The 21,330-nt window shown below is 37.0% G+C and overlaps 2 protein-coding genes across 2 annotated transcripts in view; one reads left to right on the top strand and one right to left on the bottom strand.

Moving 5' to 3' along the window:
- The window catches only part of mapkapk2a (MAPK activated protein kinase 2a), a 47,939-nt gene extending 40,338 nt beyond the window's left edge, over nucleotides 1–7,601 (top strand). The window contains exons 3-10 of the mRNA XM_057362098.1: nucleotides 2,321–2,385; nucleotides 2,489–2,568; nucleotides 2,665–2,791; nucleotides 2,931–3,006; nucleotides 3,172–3,296; nucleotides 3,428–3,513; nucleotides 3,616–3,696; nucleotides 5,876–7,601. Coding sequence (XP_057218081.1) covers nucleotides 2,321–2,385; nucleotides 2,489–2,568; nucleotides 2,665–2,791; nucleotides 2,931–3,006; nucleotides 3,172–3,296; nucleotides 3,428–3,513; nucleotides 3,616–3,696; nucleotides 5,876–6,025 — 790 coding nt within the window. The 3' untranslated portion in view covers nucleotides 6,026–7,601. The remainder of the gene's footprint in view (nucleotides 1–2,320; nucleotides 2,386–2,488; nucleotides 2,569–2,664; nucleotides 2,792–2,930; nucleotides 3,007–3,171; nucleotides 3,297–3,427; nucleotides 3,514–3,615; nucleotides 3,697–5,875) is intronic.
- A 2,984-nt stretch (nucleotides 7,602–10,585) lies between these two features.
- il10 (interleukin 10) lies at nucleotides 10,586–13,539 on the bottom strand. The gene is made up of 5 exons (XM_057362122.1): nucleotides 13,061–13,539; nucleotides 12,895–12,951; nucleotides 12,520–12,675; nucleotides 12,004–12,066; nucleotides 10,586–11,832 (listed from the first exon to the last, which is right to left on the bottom strand). Exons 1-5 carry the CDS (start codon nucleotides 13,223–13,225, stop codon nucleotides 11,737–11,739), a joined length of 537 nt encoding a protein of 178 aa, XP_057218105.1. The 5' UTR covers nucleotides 13,226–13,539; the 3' UTR covers nucleotides 10,586–11,736.
- Between the last annotated feature and the right edge of the window lie 7,791 nt (nucleotides 13,540–21,330).

Below are 21,330 nucleotides of genomic sequence, written 5' to 3'. Positions count from 1 at the left end.
CCGACTTGCACACTTAGAAGTGGTTTGTGTATAATCGGAAATGATAACCGCAACGATTACTTGGGGGGCAAAGGTGAAAAGATCCCCCTTCATGTGGTTTTATATGTATTTGAAGTTGTGGTAGGCCAGCACGTTCGCCAATTTGCATTGTGAAATTATTTATTGTCTCAAAGGGTCATTTTTTTGGAGGATCTGTCGACAGAATTGCAATATAATATACATAAATATGTCTTCAGAGGTGTATAAAGGCCTTATAGGGGAGTGAGCCGTTGGTTGCAATTCGCAACCTCACCACTAGATGCCGCTAAATGTTATGTTCTGGACCTTTAAAGAAATGGCTGTTTTGTCTTTATTTAATCGGATTTGCTTTAGGGATGGGCATTTTTAAATAATTTCATATTCGAATATTTGAGCTCATAAAAAACAAATATTCGAATATTGGTTTATTTAAATTAAGTTAATAATGACGTAATTTGTTACGTTTTTATTTAGTCACAATTTCACATCAAGCATGCATTAATATTAGGGATGTAACGATTCACTCAGCTCACGATGCGATGCGATTCACGATTCTGATCTCACGATGCGATTTATTCACGATTTACTCACGATTTATTTTGAAAAAATGAGTTGAAACAAATTAGAAATGGACAACGTCCCTTGCATTATTTCTTAAATGCTTCACGTTTCTTTGTATGATAAAATAATGTTTTATTTCAAATAACAAAACTAAACTGCAATTTTATAACTAATTAATAATAGAAAAAGTCTCTTAATATAAACAAACTAATACTGTCTGTGCTTTTCTTGGATTTTTTTGCATTTAAGAAATATCTGCATCCACGTTTAGGTTTGCAGTGAAAATAGCGGCCCCTGCTGTTCAAAAAATGTATTGCGATTCAGTTCAAGCCTCAACCGATTTGAATCGTCGCTAATTATAACCGATTTTCAACCGGCTCACGGTGAAATGTTACATCCCTAATTAATATTATATCCTGTATGTCGTTTTTTATGTTGAAAAAATAGAAAAATACATAAAAACTGCATTTAAACCTGCGCGGAACGGTATAATACAAAAAGAAAACAGACAAAACAAAACGAACAAAACGCAACGTAGGCTATATTGACAGTCTGTGATATATGGTTATCTTGTTTATTTTGTTTTACATGTTCTTGATGAGAACAAACAAGCATATAGGTTTATTTTACTCTGGTGAAAGTCTGTTCAACAAGCCGGCGCTTAACAAGCCGACAGCGGAAAACACGCTGCTCTTCTCTAACTCCCGGTAACAAAACCCAGATTTGACAAGAATATCTGGCTTTATTGTTTATAATGTTGATAATAAATAAAGTAAACGGGCTTGATACCTCATGCCGACTGTTAAGATCCTAAAAAAAAAATACCCCGCAACAAAGACGGAGCCATAGTGCTTGATTCCCTGATTACGTGACTGTCATCTGAGGAAGATATTCTGCTGATCAGCACGCATATAAATATTGTTTTCTTTGTCGTTCACGGTCAGTGTCTGTCTTGTTTAGCTTTGCATTGGATTTGCATCAATAAATAAGGTAGGCCTATTTATTTCAACTAAGGTAATGAATCACAGCGCGTTTTAAAACAAACAAAAAAAGCATCCGTGCGAATTTATTTACAGACTGTAACAACCCTATTTGAACTTATAGAAAGAAAATTCTTGCTTTTAGGTATGGAAAAAGGTGGCAGTCTTATGTTAAGGCCAAATTCATTAACATTTGTTGCAGTGAAATGTACATTTTCATGTTCAAGTTGTTGAAATTAGCATTACTTAATATATTTTTAACGAACGAATATGAATTTACTAAGAACAACCGCTCCAAACAAGTAATGGTAATAAATGAATTATTGTTAATCATTTAATATTCGTTGATATTTTTATACCTAATGTAAGTAATGTTAACGGATTCTGTGGCTCACCAGTTTTGAAACATTTTAATATGGTGATGTGAGCCGAGCATAAAACGAGATCCGGGCATCCAGTGTGTAAACTTAAAATATCTAAACTAGCTTGCGATCTGAGTGAACAAAGATTTAGGAATATTAGGATATTTTCTGTACATTAAAAAATCATTACAGAAGAAGTGAAGAAGCGTTAAATAAGACGTGACAACTCTAAGGTCTTCTGTAGCCTAATGGTAACTTAACCCTGTGGTGACGCAGTTTTATTCTTATGAAAAATGGGAATATTCAAATAGCATTTTTAATATTCGAGTAGTTATTGCGGATCGAATATTTGAATATTCGGGGAACATCCCTAATTTGCTTGTTCTGTATGTTTTGAAGTATGGATGGAGGTGAGCTGTTTAGTCGGATTCAGGACAGAGGGGACCAGGCATTCACTGAAAGAGGTACATAGTTGCCTAACTTTTTATCAGATTTACTTTATAAAGTGGCTTTTATTTATTTTAACTTTATAAATGGCTAATTTCTTGATTTGTCTTTATTTTTCAGAGGCATCAGATATCATGAAGAGTATAGGAGAGGCCATTCAGTATTTGCATGCTATAAACATTGCACACAGAGACGTCAAGGTGAAAGTCTTACGATGGGCATCATTCATTTGGTGGTGTATAGATGTTCTGATATCTTAACTGAAATCTTAATCATTCTAAACATCTACCTTGCAGCCAGAGAACCTGTTATATACCTCTAAAAGGCCCAATGCCCTTCTCAAACTGACAGACTTTGGATTTGCAAAGGAGACAACCACACACAACTCACTGGCCACCCCTTGCTATACTCCTTATTACGTTGGTAAGAATATCATGTTGATAATCATCAATAAGTTGAGATCAAACCACATTACACACATTTTTCTATTTTCTGCGTGGGTATTTTGATACAAGATCAAACATTTTCATTTAAATGTATTTTCATCCTTTCCATGTTATAGCCCCAGAGGTTCTTGGTCCAGAAAAGTATGACAAGTCCTGTGACATGTGGTCTTTGGGTGTCATCATGTATATTCTGTAAGTGAATCTGTCTTGTGTTGTTCATATGTCTGTTTGGCCAATAAAAACAATGTCTGCTATATCGACTGGATTTTTCACATTTAACCTTGTCTGATGTACTATAACTACTAAACGTAACTGTCACATGTATTTAGCTACAAAACTTTTTTCTTTCACTTGTAGGCTATGTGGTTACCCACCTTTCTATTCTAACCATGGCCTGGCTATATCACCTGGTATGAAGAAACGAATCCGTATGGGACAGTACGAGTTTCCAAACCCTGAGTGGTCTGATGTCTCAGAGGAAGGTAGCTATTTCAGCTAGTTCCTATTTTGTTAAATTGACTGGAAGGCTTTCCTAGAATGCTGTTAGCTTCAAGGCATGCTTAGCACATTTCTAAGAATAAGCATAGATTTTTTAATGACTGTCTGTTTTCAGCCAAACAGCTTATCAGAACATTACTGAAAACTGAGCCAACACAGAGGATGACCATCACAGAGTTCATGAATCACCCCTGGATCAATGTGAGTTTTGATTTTGCAGCAGGTCGTGTGCTCATGTCCGGTGTACATTGCAGTTTTATTTCGCAATCTTCTTATTGATTTGTTGCGATTGTGTCATTATAGCAATCAATGGAAGTTCCTCAGACCCCCCTACACACCAGCCGTGTTCTGAAAGAAGAAAAAGATGCTTGGGAAGATGTCAAGGTGAGAACTTCATGCTCCCCTCAGACTCATCACAAATAGATTCATGAGCACGAAAGGGTTTAATGTAGAGATGCACCGATATGTAAATTTTGACCGATAACTAATAATTCTTTAACATTGGAAGCTGATATACACTATCTAAATATAAATGTAAAATTGACTGAATGACTGAAACAAATGGCAAAAAGTGGACAACTGCTTTTATTTGAAAACATTCACTGCAGAAAACAAGGTAACCATTAGTTCTCTTTTTCCCCTGAAAATCATTTACAAAGCCTACTTTACACTAGTTAACGATTCTTTAACCTTCAAACTTTTCTGGTATATTTAATAAACTAGGAAATAAAGGATATATTTATTCTGGTATATTTAATAAAGGATTAGTATTATCTGGGGACCTCTGGTCATTTGTAATAATTGCAGAGATTGTCTGTGATCATGTTGCGCATTCGCACTGGATAAGTGAACTCTGTGATTTTACTCGAATTTACTGACTTATCTCCCGGAAATGACGTGAAGGCGCTTCCCTCTTTCTAAACATGGCACGAAAGAGAAATTAACACGGATGCGCTGTCTGACAGAGATTCATTCATTGACGCAGCCTTTAGCCCTTTACTGTACACACCAGGCTGGACCTCGCGTTGCGTTTTGCCACGTCCCACAGTTTAGAAGCTATCTTCATTGAACATGTCAAAGCAACTGTTTCAAATCGCACTTAAGTGGTTTAAAAGCCTGTACACGAATAAGAGCGTGATTACATAATGTAACGCTAGATTAATTTGAAATAATTAATCGCATGCGTTAATGCGTTACCGTTGACAGCCCTACTTGAAAGTCTTGTCGTTGTAGGTGTAGTTGTATGTAAACAGAAGAATGTTCCTTACCGCATGCTGCCATGCATGTCAACCATCTCCATATATTCCTTCTTTTTTGTTTCGCTCTTCTGATCCTGTCATGTTTTTTTACAGTGAATATTTTCTCTCTGCCAATATTATTGTTGTCTGGTATGTAGCGATAACCCAGCACCCAAAATACTGTGAAAACACTCCAACGCAGCTTCCATTCTTTGCGAAAGATGACTGAAAAGGCGCACAGAAACCTTGAAAAAATGAGATACGATCCCGCCAAATCTTGTTCAAAATTTCAAATCGCAGAGATGCCGATTCGCACTGGACTAATATTATCACAGGGCCTCGGTGTTCGTCAAAATATGGCAGGTAATTTGTGGGGGAATTTTTACTTGACAAATTACAGACATGGCCGTTTCGCACGGGATTAAGATCACAGACAATCTCTGCGATTATTACAAATGACCAGAGGTCCCCAGATAATACTAATCCTGTGCGAATATGACTTTAGTTTGACTTGCTGCATGTAGTTCATGTCCGGCATCTTTTAGCAGTGGGACCACGACATCTATCAGTTTCAAACGATCTCCAAATCCAGCGTTATATCCACCGTTTATATAACATCCATCACTGAAATGCCGTGAACAAACAGACAAACCTAAACTTCACTATGGCAAGAGTAACGAGCTGCGCAGCGCCTTGACGCACTGCAGATGACCTTAATGGTAAGCGGGTCTCGCTCGTCGGTTGGCTGGTGGGCGGGCTTTTTTTGCCTTCACCTTGCCGTGCTTTCAGCCAATAAAAGGAATAGGATCCCTGTGACGACACAGGAATCCAGGACAAGAAAAACTTTTCGAAACAAGTTGAAGTGCTGGGGGAGTGTATCAAGTACAGAAATACTGCATCATATGTCCAACTCGTTTTTTAACAAGTTGACCATATCAAGCATGAGAAGCCAGCGCGTTTAACAGTGTAAAGAAGTCAGAATGCATGACATAGCATGATAGCTCCGCTTTAAATTTACCAGTGTTTAAACCAAATGAGTGCCCTTGACAACCATCTTGGTCAAAAAAATATCTTTAAATGACATGTTGATTATAAGTCAATTTCAATTCTAAGAAACAGCTTAAATCATTAGAAAGTCAAATTTCATGTGTGCACAACTCGAGGACTGTTTTTTGCACGCCACACAGTTTCCTGTGCTGGGTAATCCTTATAATGTAACAAAAAGTCATTTATGAGGTTCTGTTACAGTAAGGATGCTTTCTTTATTCTGAAACTCTCACCTCAGATCTTGATTGTAAAATGATAATTCATCTGTCGCTCAACAGGAGGAAATGACTAGTGCCTTGGCGACAATGAGAGTCGACTACGAACAGATCAAAATTAAGAGGATCGAAGACTCCTCCAATCCAATGCTGATGAAGAGGAGAAAGAAAGCCAACAATACGGCTGCTGAAAATGAGACGCCTGCTTGCTAGGGACATCTTTGACACACATGCACACATTTACACACGTACATTCAGTTCAAACGTTAAGCAAGCAATAACTCTTTTTTTTTTTTTTAATCACTCTGAATATTTCTTTTTATTCACTCACCATTTGTAACCAATAAACAACGTTGCTACCAAAAGAAATGGGCTGTGAAATTACAATACAAGACTCAAGAGTTGTAAAACAGCCGTTGTCCAGTAATTTGCTTTTTAAATTTGTCACAAGTACTTTTTTTCACATGGTGTTTGTTGGGGTAATTAGAATGCTAAATCAGAAGCCATTGGTACATGAGTTCATAAGTTACACACTGTCTGTTATTTTTAATTATGTTCCATTTGAGTTCGTAAGATGAGTTGTTGCATTTCCTTCTGCTAATGCTTGGAGAAGCCTTTGCATAATGCTTAACTTTCCTAATGTTCCTCTTTTCTACACAGTACATGTCATTTCTGCACTTGAATGCTCCAAATGACTGCAGTCAATACTAGTGCCCAGATATAGAAAATGTATTTCTGAAATGACTCTTTGAATGTAGACACGTTCTGTTCTCTACTGTGAATAAGTTGGTCAGTATTGTTCAGGGCCCTGTCAAGTTAAATACAAGATCTTTAGTTTCAATTAGCCTTACTCCGAGTTGGATTGATTCATTCAGATTTAAAGAAATAATGCACATTGCTCAGCTTTCAAGATTTAGTATTCGAGTCTTTCGCTATATCCAATAAGCCAATCCAGCACATTGCTTCTGCTCTCTTGATTCATGCTTGAGCTTATTGCACACCATTGGGTTATCAATAATTTGCCTTGTATCGATTCTATGCATATTTGTATCCAGCTTGTTTTTCTTGTGTATTTGTAGGGAATGTTAACATGCTCTGGAGTTTCATTTAAAAATACATCAGTTTTAACTCACCGCCCTGAACAGCAAAGCCCATTGTTATTTTTTTAAAAGTGTATAATGAATCAATATGAATATGGGATCTTTGTGAAGGTGGTGGGCGTCCTTTCGTGTATGTTCATGTTGTGTCTATGAACTATACCTACCATGCAGTAATTGCATTATTGTTTGAATGCACCTAAGCAGCTTGGAGACGCCAGTAGTTTCATGGAGATTCTTACAGATCCAGTGGACTGGTGTTAGCTGCACTAATGACCGATGCTGAAAGGTTGCATTTTATTTTATTTTTCTATATAGTCTTTTTAAAATCTGTATATTCATATTTGTCGTGTGCTTTATCCTCTTAAAGGGATGCGAGTTAATGCCCAAAGTGTTGAACATACAGTTGAGGAAAGTCAATGAGCTCCCAAACAGCATTTCGTTGCCCTTCATCATTTAGTCTGGAAAATATTGCTTTGATACTGCCATCGTGTTGGACTTCTCTTTACTCTCCATGCCTTCTTATCTCAATGCAAAGTGTACATTGTCATTCAAGTTGAAAAACAGACTAGTATTCCCACAGAATTTTATACTAACAGGGAGAGGCAGAAGTGGGTCCTGTTTTTAGTATTTAACTGCTGTACTTATGTCTTGGTCTGCTTCAACTTTGCATTAAAATGCCTAAAACACAACATTTGTTTGAAGACGTGCCATGAAATGACTCAAATATTGATTGATCTGATGTTAAGAGACAACGCAACACAACCTTTTCACTGAACATGTTTATCTTTAACAGTTTTTATTTAAGTATTAGTTAATAAGTATTAGTTTAGTTTAGCATTAATCTATACATTTAGGTTTTCTTATTTTTATTTAAATCCGTGTCCCATCCGTATGGATAAACGTATATCGCAGCAGTCAGAGCGAGTGGCACTAAAGTTCTGAATGACTGTGAATGCCCCCACAACTCTTCTCAGTAATTGTGAAATAACGTGAACAGCTCATTTGATTCTAGTGACCTGAGTCATGCAATTTTGTAAGAAATTGTTCATCTGACTATGCCGCAAAGGGAAATTACCCCTTTCGGTACCCATCTTAACACCCCCATGTCTCCCCCTCTTCACCCCCGAAACAGAGGTCTTGAAATTATGTATAATAATGATTGAAGAAGACTCAAGTTCTTCATTAATGATTATTATGAAATATTACCGGTACATGGCACTCTTGATTGGCTTTCAAAATGCTGTTTTTAGATGGCATCTATTATAAGGTCTGACTGGGACATGCAAACCTTGATCCCTTAATTTGGGATACAGGTACAGCTTCTTTTTGTTAAAAAAGCTTCTTACAATCTTATTTCATTCTAAATACTGAGTGACCTGTGACCCTAGCTTACCAGGATTTGTCAAGATGTTGGAGATGAAATAGTGGAGTGTTTCCGAACAAATACAGTTTCGTTGGTTGGTAAATTAACTTCAAATGGACTTTCGCCATCGTCAAACTCTGTTGTACATAAGACTTAATGCCTATTAAGAGGAAATGACTGTCAACTTATTAAACAGAAACTCGAGCAAGTTTGTGTTACCATTTAGGAAAATTAGACATTTTACAAGAGAATAATCCAGTTATGAGCTAACGCTACAGAATATTTACAGTCAGCATGTATAGACTGTTTTTTTGTACTAGTTATTTCCATAAGAACTAATCATTATATATTTTTAATGAAAAGTAGAATTTGCAAAGTATTAATATTCATAGTTATATAAGTAAGGGATAATGTACAGGCAATGGTTGTTATCGCAGAAATAAGCCCCAACAGTGTTTTGTATCACACTGACGTGGCTCATTTTGCGACAACAGCCGGCTGATTGTACATTATCCCGCTTATTACACGGCTACTTGCCACATTAGAAAAAACTGGACATGAATTTTGAATTTGAAATATTTTTACCGAATGCAGACCTTCCGCGAGGAAAAGCAGTTTACTTTCGGTTTTAAGTTAAGAAACGACATAAATATTTGTAAATATAATGTCATATATGTTATTAAAAGACATATATATATATATATTTAATTTTGTCAAAAAACCTGTCAAAATGATTTGCTGCAGCCGGTTTACCATGTTTTATTAGTTTTGAGCAGTTGTTATCTGGGAATAACGAACCTGCAAATGTCTCGCGACTGGCCAATCAGAATCAAGCATTCCAACGAGCCGTGTAGCAATAAACTATAAAGCAGTCACAGTCAAGGTTTTATATATTTCTATGTATTTAGTATGTATAAGATTTGCTTTAAACGGTCATGGTCAATACAGGAACAGTTTGACCATTACTGCTATCATTTCTCATCCATGTTTCCTTAGAAATTTGACAGTTTAGCTGGCACTTCCATTAACTAACAGGCTATTCTATTTGTATAAATGTGCAGATGTGTATTAAGACTCATTCAAACTCCATTTCCAAACTCCCAGAAAGTGACTTGAAAGTTCCTTCCCTTTGACCTGTGTCAATGTAACACCTCTTTCTCACATATACTCAACAGCACTTTCAGACTCTGCATCACCACCCGATACTCGCATGGTGCTATGAGAACTGACCCGATCTCTTGGCTATCACAAGTCTCATTTAAATTTTCTTCGGTTTTACTGCATATTTGTTATCTGCACAGACTGCCAACAAGTGCTCCTTCACAGGCAGTATGCAGAGGTAGGAATGCATCAAGGCATGTAAAAATTTGTGCAATCTAGGCTGGTTTACGAAGACAGCATAGATGTATCTTTCATTATATCCCACAGAAAAGAATAAAATCATTATTTGTTTTCAATGTTTTTGAAAGAACGCTTTTAAAATACACAATGCTCCAAAGCAGCTTTAAAACAAACGGCGACTCACAAATCACCCATTGAGAAGCCCACATGCAAAATTGGATGAGAGAGAAACCATGAGTGAGTGAACAACACATATTCTACACATATGTAAACTACATGGTCAACAGTATTGGGGCACTACCTTCTAATAAACATGTTTATCTAATCCTGTAATCAATATATTAAAATGCCATTCAAAACATTTTTCTATGGTATACAAACAAAGAATTTTGTTGCATCTTTGTTGCAACAGTTTTGAAAGGGCATTTTCTGTTCTGAAATGAAGTCATTGATGGGTTTGAATGATGAGTGTTTGGCTCGAAAGTGTTCAGCTGGGTTCAGGTCTGGTCTTTATGCACACCAGACAAGTTCGTCCACACCAGACGGAATCAATAATTTCTTTATGAATTTTGCTTTGCATTGTCATGTTGGAATAGAAAAGTGCCCTGTCCAAACTGTTGCTAAAAAATTTGAAGCACAATTCTCTAGAATTTTAACGGAAATGAATAAAGTAGTCAAAGCTGTTCAATAGAAGCGGGCCTCCCAATACTTTTGTCCATATAGTGTATATGCATACATTACATACGCAACTGTAAAATATGAAATAATCCTATATATTATAAATGATATGTTATATCATTATTATAAACAATATAGAATTCCATGATAGTATGCAAATAATACAGATGCTATTCAATACATGAAATATGGCTGCTTAAAGTGATAGTTCACCCAAAAATGAAACTTCTGTCATCATTCCGCAGAACACAAAAGAAGATATTTTGAAGAATGTTGATTAACTGGCCGACATTCACTTGCATTGGTTTTGTGTCCATGCAATAAAAGTGAATGGAGTCCAGTGCTGTTCGGTTACCATCTTTCTTCAAAATAACTTCTTTTGTGCGCTGTGTTCTATCATTTTAAACAGGCGTGATGGCAGAAAGGACAACTTTAGATTCACTTTGAAAATGATCTATTTAGTCATCAAATGCTTGTTTGTTTGTTGTCTCTGAAGCTGACTTGTGCCCACGACTGTTTGTTTGTAAATGTTGGTAATAACACTATATTTAACACTCTATACTGTTGTTGTGCACAACATTTCAATTTCAATTGCAACCAGCTAACCACTCCAGACCTTGCTTAGCATTTAACATGACAACTGAAACTATTTTCTTGTTCCCATGCAAATGACTTTTTGCTGACTCAGATGTTAACGCCACAGCTGCAGGTTTAAAGTTCCACTGCATGTGTTAGCTGTTACATAGTTAATCTCATTAGGGTGCGACATGTATCGCTGTATTACAGTAAAGGGTTGACTGCACTGTTGCTGGTAACTGCTCTATTTAGGTCACTTTTGAGGTTAGCACGAGACTTGTTTTAAAAAACCTCACTTGTTCATTTTGACACATCCTATGTACAAGTGTTATATGATATGCTAATAGGAGGACTGTTTAAATCACATGCTACTTCAAAGAGTAGGTTTGCACATTCAACATCGAGACGAAGACTAGGAAGTAAAAAGCAGACTTGTATCTTGACACGAGAAAGACAAACCACATGCACCAAATAAGGAAATGTTTGTTCATTTATTTGCAATAATGGATCAACTATTTCATTACAAAATAAAATACACGCATCGTAAATAAAAACATTAAGTTTGCAAAACATAAAAAAATAAATAAAAAGATTTATAAATATCAGTATATAAAGTAAAAAGATTTCAAGTAGTTTCATGAAGTTGCCAAAATGCAACTAATCTTCAGATTTATCCTGGTCAATGTGACTTAAAAAGCATTCGACGTTTTAGATCTATGCAAAACACTGTCAAACTGACAATGTGAAATTGTCATTGTTTCCAGAAGTTCATAAACTGAAGCAGAGAGAGAGACGGGCACTGCATCAGACTGTAGTGAGATGCACGTCCATCATGCCCTCCGTCCAATCCCCACACTGTCATCCTATTAGTGCTTGCCTCTCTTTGATGCTACATATTGTTCAATGTACTTAAACAGCAAATCAAGCTCTCCCATTGCTTTGTAAACGCCCTTGTCCTCCATCTAAAAACATAAAAACAACAGAAACATGTTAACCTTTGAAAAAACGTTCAGAAACATGATTGGGCATTATAACGCAAGTTTGATACAATTTCAGAATGTCAGATTTGATCATGTAACACGTTACACAGAATAAAGGGTTTCCTCTTATTAACTAATTGTGAAATGACCAACCTTTTCATATGAGTCTTTTATGCTGGTGATATCAAAGGCCTTATGGCAAGAAAGGTAAATCCTCTGAAACACAAACATGCATGTGTTACTTCATAGTTTGCAATTTTAAAGACACCTATATTGCCTCACCATACCATTACACAACAAATTTCGTAGGTATTTTGTTTATGTGCAACAGCTCTTGGCAACAAAAGCCACGCTGACTTTTTGTACTTTGGCACTTTATTACGACATCTCAAAATGCCTAAACTACATTTTAAAATGATTGGTACCTATTGTAATTGCATAAGCAATGCAAATCTTTGCAGTAGAGTTGTTTTAATAGTAGACATTTGCTAATATTCCCTGCTGTTAAAAACAATAAATACAGTTTCTGTTATAACCATTGAATCCATAAGAATTCTATTGTGTTTATAATTTCTATTGTGTGATTTTTTTAACAGGATTTATTATCTACAATTGAAAACGACAAATTTACGGAGACTTTTTTCTATACGTTTCTGTATGTATACTTACGCATTTCACCATGTCCCTCTGGAGACTCTGGAATATATTTCCAATGGAGTCGATGGGCGTTTTGATGTGCGCATTGTTGTCCTTCACGGCTGTCGGCAGGACTGTTTCCAAGTAGAAGCGCAAAATGTCGTTCACGACATGACATCCGTGAGGACCCTGTGGATCATAAATACACGAGCTTGATTCTTCACGAGACTTTTACGGACTGCCGTGGCGTTTTGCAGCGCAGGATGCTTGGTGAGACGTGAGTTAGTTTGGTTTGCACACATTGCTACAACCTTTAGTTTCAGTATGATGCTTCTGCTGTTTTGTTACTCATTTAATAGCTGACAACTGCCGATTCAAGTGCATAGGAGTACATAGGTGTTCACTTACATTGATGTTCTTTTGCACATTGTTGTCTAATAACGCTTCGAGGTCGTCATTGGATTCCTGGACCAAGCAAAGAGACAAATAAATGTGAGGGAAACATCACAATTGCAATTGGCTAAGACTTGATGCTGTGTATATCTAAGCTGGACATCAGCCAAAATATACTCACGTATAACTTGAGTATTTGTTTATATGACGAGCGGAGCTCCTTCAGTCTCGCGGGAATGCCCTCCACAAACGAGCAGCACTCAGACTTGCAGTCTCTTTTGCATTGAGCAGAGTCAGAAAGCAGAAGCAGGACCACAGCAGAAAAGATGACTCCAGAGAAATTCATTCTTCTTGTTTGTTGTTAACTCTTTCTTGATATTCTGAGCCCGCAAGAGTGGAGATGATGTACAGATGTGCTTTGGGGTGCCGTTATTTTATACCCCATTTTACAAAAATTCCTAGTTGCTTCCTGTGTTGGGGGGTTGACTTACCGGTAATCTATTTCTCTTACTCAGCCTGTGTCATCATCACCTTCATTGATGATGCTGCTGTTTTTGTAATACAGAAGTGGTACAGAAATTTTTCATCAATGACCTCGGATGGAATTCTTTTACTTCATTTGTTTTCCAAACACTTGATTTCTCTGTGTTTAGGGTATTAAACATCCGTTTGCTAAGATTCACCACAGTTCATCATTTCTCTGTCCGAATAATAACAGATCAAATAAATAATCAATGAATAATAATACATTTCTTCCAAATCGACTGGTCAAGGTTTAATAATAGGCTATTCAAGTTTGCATCAAATTTATATTTATGTTCTAACATACTTTTTCTGTCAGTTTCGGGAAAACTTGTCAGACATTATACAAGCAGTAAACTGAACAGACATCTCATCTCTGACATATCTTTTTACTGAAGACCTGCATGTGCATTGACTAACTCACACACTGACAGGTGAGCGTATCATTCATACAGAAATGACTGTAGGGGTCCAGTGTGGTTTCAGTGACAAATAGCTCCCTAGTATTCTAAACCGCAGATATCTTTCACATTTACTCTATGCTCCATTAAATTCTATGTTACACACACCAACCTTTCTTCTGCACTCTCCAAATGTTAGCCTCTCACAAACAATGCATGTCATGTCAGAAAATGTAACATTGTTATGCGGCGAGACGTGCCCAAATCAATAATGACAAAGATTGATAAAAAGTGCAATTTATTGTGTACGGAAAATGACTGCTGCAAAGTTCATTTAAATTTCATTTGAAAAACAATATACCTCAACTCAACTCAACTTTAATTATATAGCGCTTTTACAATTTTCATTGTTACAAAGCAGCTGTACATACCTGTATATGTATATGTAGTATGTTCTGCATACGACATATCTGCATACAGTGCAACTAATCAAATGAGAAAAAGGGGGCATGGAAAAAGGGAAAAAGTAAGGAGGTCACCAATGATTTGTGTTGACAAACAAAAAAAGCTGACAGATGGCTTTTAAAGACCTGGAATATAGCACTTGAGTCCTACGAAGTAACCTGTAAGGTACTTTTCCATCATTTTTAAATGATGAGTATAATTTTTAGGACTGTACTCACTTTGTAAAAATCAGCAGAATCGTATTAATCACATTTTCGTGTTCCAGAGAAAAAAAAACTGGAATGGGTTGAAAACTACATGAGGGTGAGTACATGATGACAAATTATTGTGTGAGCTATCCTTCAAAATGCACATGCATGCAGTGAAACTATGATGTCTCCATAAAAGTTGCACAATCACTGAAGCAGTTTTTCTGTTGAAAAATGTTATGATGACTTTTAAAATGCAGAAAGAAAAAAATCATGTTACCAAATCAATGATAACATATCTCAATCTCTAAAAGGCCAATTAGCCGTAACAGTACATTTTGTGGTGTACATGATAGTATGAATATCAGACTTAAATAGTGTACACAATTGATCTCTCATGTGAAACAACAATTTATGATTTGTAATCAATTATGCTGAATTCTCCTCAGTACAGGCTTTTACCAGAAACAAGTAAGATGGTATGGAATTTCATTAGCTCTCATTGAATGAGATAAGCATGAATGAGCTAACCTCTTCCATGACTGACTATTACACATGCAAAAACTTCTGGGTGTAATTCACATGTCTGAGAGTGAGGTGCAGTGGGGCAAACAAAACCCATGATGCAAACCGGTGGTTTTTCTCTCCTGCACACAGTGCATCTGAGGTGAGAAGCATTTATCAGCTTCAGACTCAAAGATTACTGAAAGTCACTGAACGTAATGGAGGGGCTCTCCATAAAAATATAATAATATAAAAAAAGTATTTTTATAATAATGTGCAATATACGAAGAACTTAAAATCAATTTAACCCTCATAGGAAAGCTTGTCTTAAATCACAGACGCAGTCTATTTATCACTGTGAACAGTTGGACTTGTTTAGTTTGTTGTTATGTAACTGGTTAAAGTTTTTCCATCAGACATATTACTAAGCAGAACGGTTGCATCAATTTCTGTTAACTTTATTTTGGTACATTGTTGGTGGTGGTCTGGACATGATGCTGACTGGATTAGACCCTGATTCTCCATGAGCAAAGGAAAACACTACCAGCCGCCCCTTGTCCTTGTTGTCACCACAATAATTCGATGATTGAGTTGCAAATATAAGGTGTTTTGACGGGAAAGCCAAGAAGGGACACTCTGGCCCCTTATCGAATACAAGCCTCATATGTGTCTCATATGTATTTACATTACATATAGACAACTTCATGTTTCACTATATGTCAACAGATATGAAACTTGCTCACTAATGTCAACCTCTCATGCTGTCTTAGATGTATATAACTTTTCTTCTTCGGTAGAACACAAAAGAATAATTTTATAATAAAATCCCATCATGTCATCTTATATGGGGTCAACACGGAGAAGCTCCAATAAACATTGACATGCATCAATAAAGTTTTCCAATTTATGAGTTAATAAATGCGTTTTGAAGTGAAATGACACATTTGTGAGAGATTATGATAATATTTTGAGTTTATTTAGTGATCAATCCATCATGTATCCTTGGTCACGGTAACACATAAAAAGTGTGGCTGATCAAATACAGCAGAACATCACTAACGTCAAACCTCGCAAGAACCGTTAAGTTTTGACTATTTGAACTGAGATGATCTCTGTGTTGCCAATACATACATGATCTCTAGATAAGAGATAATGATCTCTAAATATGATAAAAATATTATATGAAGTTCAATGTGTGGGGGTCAGGTTGAGTACATTTTCTTATTTTTATGTGTACTATTCCTTTAGTTTTACTTTTGTAAGACACATTTTAAACCACTTTGACTTATTCTGGATTCATGAAATGAATAAAAAACATTATGTTGAACCCTTATTCTCAGCTAAATTAACATGTCTAATTGATGTGAAACCCCTAATTCAAATTAAGTGTAGTTTCTGTTAGGCAACAGTTAGTTTCGGTGTGATCCTTGACTGAGCACACGCAGGCTAAAATCATGCTTTACCACAATCGACTCATTGACCATACTCTTAGGAAGTTATGATTCTATATATAAAGCTAATACTGTGAGGCATTATTTATATTTATCCAAATCATTTTGTTGCAGGCATTTATTTTAAGCTCACTCTATTGCACATAAATAACATATTAGTCATTTACAATAATCATATACTTCTTTCTAAATCAGCGGTCACACTTGCCTTTCGTTCCATTGACTTCCATTCCTACGCATGCGAATGGATCAGACCGGAAATGCAAGCCCGTCCGAAGTAATTTCGCTGCGTAGCAAAGTTAAAGTTTGGTGAGCTCTAGTATAGCGTAGCCAGACCTTCATAGTGAAGGTCTGGAACTTATCACCACTTTCTTTGGCCAAGGCCCGCCCAAGAGGCCATATGACTGACAGGTAAAGCAACCAATCACGTTTTGTTTTGTGCCGCGTTATGTTTAGAGGCGTGGAAATGTCCCCGCAGTAACAGACCGGTGTACATTCACAAACGTGTCAAAAGTTAACAGAAACAACAATGATTATAACTTTATGCCATGAACCTCACATACTTTTAAGAATTACGCGTTTATTCGATCGTGATGAATTCTTATAGCAACCGTTGTAAACACGACAGCTTACTTCTTAGATCAGACGGCTTCGTGTTGTTTCTAAGCGGACCGTTAAAGAACGCGACACGCACGTCTCCCGGAAAGCCTGTGAAATTCAACCAATCAGATGACGACTTTGAACGTGCTGAAGTGTTTCCAGAAAAGTGTGCCTTATGCATAAAACGTTTAGCCAATGGTCCGTGGGCATGACCCCACTGACCTGCGAATTCGCGTCACGTGAGTGAGTGATACCAATAGAAGATCAAGACACCACAGCATGACCTCTCGGTACAGAAGTGTAAAAAATGGAGGAATCGCTCCTGCCATTTTCGTACCACCGTCCGAACCGAATTTCACATACTCAAAGTCAAGTCTGACCACGGAATTAGATAAATACAGAAGACTCAACATGACTTTAATTAGTGCCATTTTAAAAAATAATTTTGTACTAGGCATGTGCTGTTGAAGCAAGCTTTAGAATCTGTTGCATGATTCTTAAAGCTAGACATTGGCGTAGTTCTTTAGTATGTCTTTTGGTCACTGCCTGTCCCTTACCCCACTTAGAGACAAAAGCCTTGTCTTAGAGGAAATACTTTTTGTCAAGCAGTAAGGCTAACCGCATCATCCATTGAGGTTTCAGTTTCACATTTTTCTTCAGTTTGGCTGTTTAACGTTAAGGTGTTAAACCCACTCCTCTCATGGGCGCTCTGCAGTGACGCAGATGAGAGCGCACTGTACGAAGCCTGTCAACAACATAGGATGTTTTTATGGCTCGTGCCTTTGCGGCCAATTGTGCCCACATGACTGGGGCTTCCAAAACAAAAACAGCATGTGTCTGCAAAGCATATATGTATGTTTTAGAAACTACTCCCTTCCTGTTACTGCATGTGCATGAGTTGTTTTCAAAGGACAACATAAGGCAATAAAATTATGCAGTACTCAACCGGGGTTGCAGGTCTTTTTTGATCACGAATGCGGGCAACGGAAAAAAATACTGCAGAATGCAACTAATCGTAAAATAGTGTGGATAGCAACATAGACTTGTAAACAATTAAAGGGAGGAGAAAACTGTTCATATAGTAATGTTTTTATATAAATGTTTTGTTGTTTACATCAAAGGTGGCACATCCAATCAAACTGCAATGGCACACATTTATGTGTTTCATGGTAGACATGACGTGTAGCAAGTTGCAGGTGCCACATTATGGCAAGCTGACACATCCGGAGAATCCTACAGTAAGTAAAGGATGCATTCCAAGGAAGGCATCAAGGCATGCCTTAATCCATGGTTGGACTTGTTTTAGGCTAACAAGTAAAAAAAACAGAGCTGCCAGTACAGGCATCAATCTCATGATAGTTTGGATCACAGTAATTTGACATTATGTCCTTAAAATGTTGATAATTAATTAAAAGAGATCCACATGAGGGAGAAATTAATTTATTTTCTTGTCCTTTTAATCTTGTTCTTTATATTATTGTAATGCAGTGCTGTTCCCTTTTTATTTTGGAATATTAATACAAAAACTCCTTGGAGCGAGTGAGGGAGAGGACGGGTCAAAGTGAATAGTGGCTGTCTGTACAGTGCTGCCAGTCACCGTATGCAGAAGCGTATGAGCGTTTTAAAACGTGATTCATCTCCTGATAATGTAGATCAAGTTTATGAAAACAATCCATATGAACCAATGCAGAATAAGAAAAACTAATGTCATTCCTTTGGGCCAAGGCAGAAGGGTACGCTCTCGTCAAAGTCGGCGCATGCTTGCAGAAGGGAGCGCAAAATTATCATAAATTAATAATAAATTATTAAGTTTTGAGGGAAAGAAAAATATTCTTGGGGAAATGCCAAAGTTTAGCATCTGACATTGTGAGACATAACACTGTACATAAAGAAAGACTTGCATATCAAAATTATAGTTTTTGTTAAGTTTTAAGATAAACGCTTTCAATATGAGAGGATCTGCACACGGTCAGTGTCTCAGTGCGACATCTCTGTACATGTCTTCATTGAACACCATGTGGCACGCTTGAGCATACACGGATTTGTCAGTTAAAAATGTCATTTTAATTTGCATCATATTCAATTTGGACAAATAATGGACAATAGTGTTTTGTTTTAGCTTGATAATTTGACAAAAATAGTTGGGTTTTTAGTCTAGTTTTAATGAAAAACCAGAGGATCCCCAAGTTCATTATTTTAGACCTTATATGAGGGGGCCCTTAAGGCTTATGAGGGGACCTCCCGCCCTCAATTCGAACCCTGTACTACATACTATAATCTGATTTGATTTTTGAAGGCAGCATAGCTATCCTTAAAGATGGGGTATCATGCTATGTCATGCATTCTCACTTTACATTGTTAAACATGCTGGCTTCTCAAGCTTAACATGGTTAACTTGTTAAAAAATGAGTTGGACGTATGATGTAGGCTAGTATTTCTGTACTTGATACACTTTTTCAAGTGTTGACACACAATTTCCTTAGCTATCAGCATTTATATTTAAAATTTGCTGCCTATGAAATCATCTAAAAAGGTTTCTGGAGTACCATTCGTGCGCAAACACGACCTAACGGTGCGTTTCCACTGGCGCGGAACGTGCGGAGCAGAGCGAGCGTTTTCAATTCATTTGTATGAGAGCTGCGCTTGACGCTCACCTGTTGCATTATGGGACCGACAGCGGTGTGGAAAGGGCGTTGGGAGCAGCTGAGAGCGTCAAAAAGTTGGGCTTTTCTTGACTTTATGCAAATATCAAGCGGAAAACACCGGGCGGCAGCCAATCGCTGTGAAAAGTAGGTGAGCCAAGATTATGACGTATGCTTCCGATTGCTTGCGGAACTGGTGGAGTAGTGAGCAGAAACTCATGTCATCTCTCTCTATCAGAATGTAATTTTTATTGTTTCTTTGAATCTGCTTTTATCTTATTTGTGTATTGCTTAATTATTCTTTTATCAGTGATATTATAAATGTACATTCTGTTTAATATTTTCAAAAAATAAATATGCTAAAAAAAGTGTGCGCCTAATATTTTAATGCATTTTTTATGCTTCTGTCTTATGAATGAAACTGTATTAAACTGTCATTGTATATATTTAATGTAGCATCAAAATGTTACACAAGCATTTATTCCTATATATTTAATGTAGGATTAAAATGTTACACAAATAAACTCCCCTACTGAGAAATCATGTAGTCCAAAATCCTTTATTGATCACTTCTTCAAGGCAATCATCAATCAATGCACATGTTATTGGCTACATACAGTATGTAACCAATGTTGTCTTCTAAATTAATTTGTGAGCAGCAACATGGAGAAGATGATTGTCGCTGTGTCTTCATTCCCTGTGCTCTACGATACTTCTCTTTATAAAATGGTCAGTTCTGGTCCTTGATTCTGATTGGCTGAGCGGAGTTCAAAGCCGTTATAAAATACCCCAGTAACTCAATGCTTCTTGGGGCTTTTTGCTTTATTATTCATATAGAGAAGCAACATTGAAAAATGACACATGGCGCAAAGTGGCAGAGGCTGTTGGTGTTCCTGGTAGGTTTCGAAGTAGTAAAATTTGTTTTGTGTTCATGTTTCTTGTGTTGTTGTTGTATATCCACCATATTTAGCTGATATTTGCAAAAGAAAAATGGAAGGGATTGAGGGATGCCTACAAAAAGGATAAGAACGATAAGAGAAAGATAAGAGAAAAGGTGTCACGGCGCTACAAAGGACTCAGATGCAGGAGATGAAGGCAAAAGAAAAAGGTTTATTTAAACCTGGGTGAAACAACCCAGAACACAGGGGGACAGGGTATTCCTGACCCGAGAACACAAAAAATAAACAAATCAGCAATAAATCCAGAGGGCGAGTGTGCGCCAAATCCAACTGGTAACGGGAGCAGCCGAATGGGAAAGAAAGACGTCCAAACCGGCTTCCCAGAGCAGCAAACTGGTATCAGCGATACTGGCCAAAAGACAAAACAACAGGCCGAAAGACAAAACAACAGGCCGAAAGACAAAACAACTGGCCGAAAGACAAAACAACTGGCCGAAAGACAAAACAACTGGCCGAAAGACAAAACAACTGGCCGTAATCCAACTGGTTGCAGCGCAAAGAATACAACGCCACGACTAGTGAGAGAACAAAGTGGCATAAATAAGGAGACCGGTAATGGGAAACAGGTGTGAGTGATGACAATTAATTAGATCGCTAAACAGAGACCAGGCGGGGGGAAGTAGAAATGATAGTCTATGAATGAAGACAATATAAGAAAAAAGAAAGAAAAGAAAGAAACAAACTTAACAAAAGGATTCTTTTGGGAGGCATGCTCTAGT

Source organism: Triplophysa rosa, linkage group LG20 (assembly GCF_024868665.1).
Source record: "Triplophysa rosa linkage group LG20, Trosa_1v2, whole genome shotgun sequence".
NCBI lineage: Eukaryota > Metazoa > Chordata > Actinopteri > Cypriniformes > Nemacheilidae > Triplophysa > Triplophysa rosa.
The sequence above is the reverse complement of the archived record's forward strand: the minus strand, read 5'-3'. Positions and strand labels throughout refer to the sequence as shown.

What these genes read in the sequence shown, in the direction of transcription:
- il10 (XM_057362122.1), bottom strand. Translation starts at nt 13,225, where the DNA reads ATGAATTTCTCTGGAGTCATCTTTTCTGCTGTGGTCCTGCTTCTGCTT. An exon ending in AACAAATACTCAAGTTATAC is followed by an intron (nt 12,952 to 13,060) that starts GTGAGTATATTT and finishes TGCTTGGTCCAG; the next exon opens with GAATCCAATGACGACCTCGA. An exon ending in TAAAAGACTCATATGAAAAG is followed by an intron (nt 11,833 to 12,003) that starts GTTGGTCATTTC and finishes TTATGTTTTTAG; the next exon opens with ATGGAGGACAAGGGCGTTTA.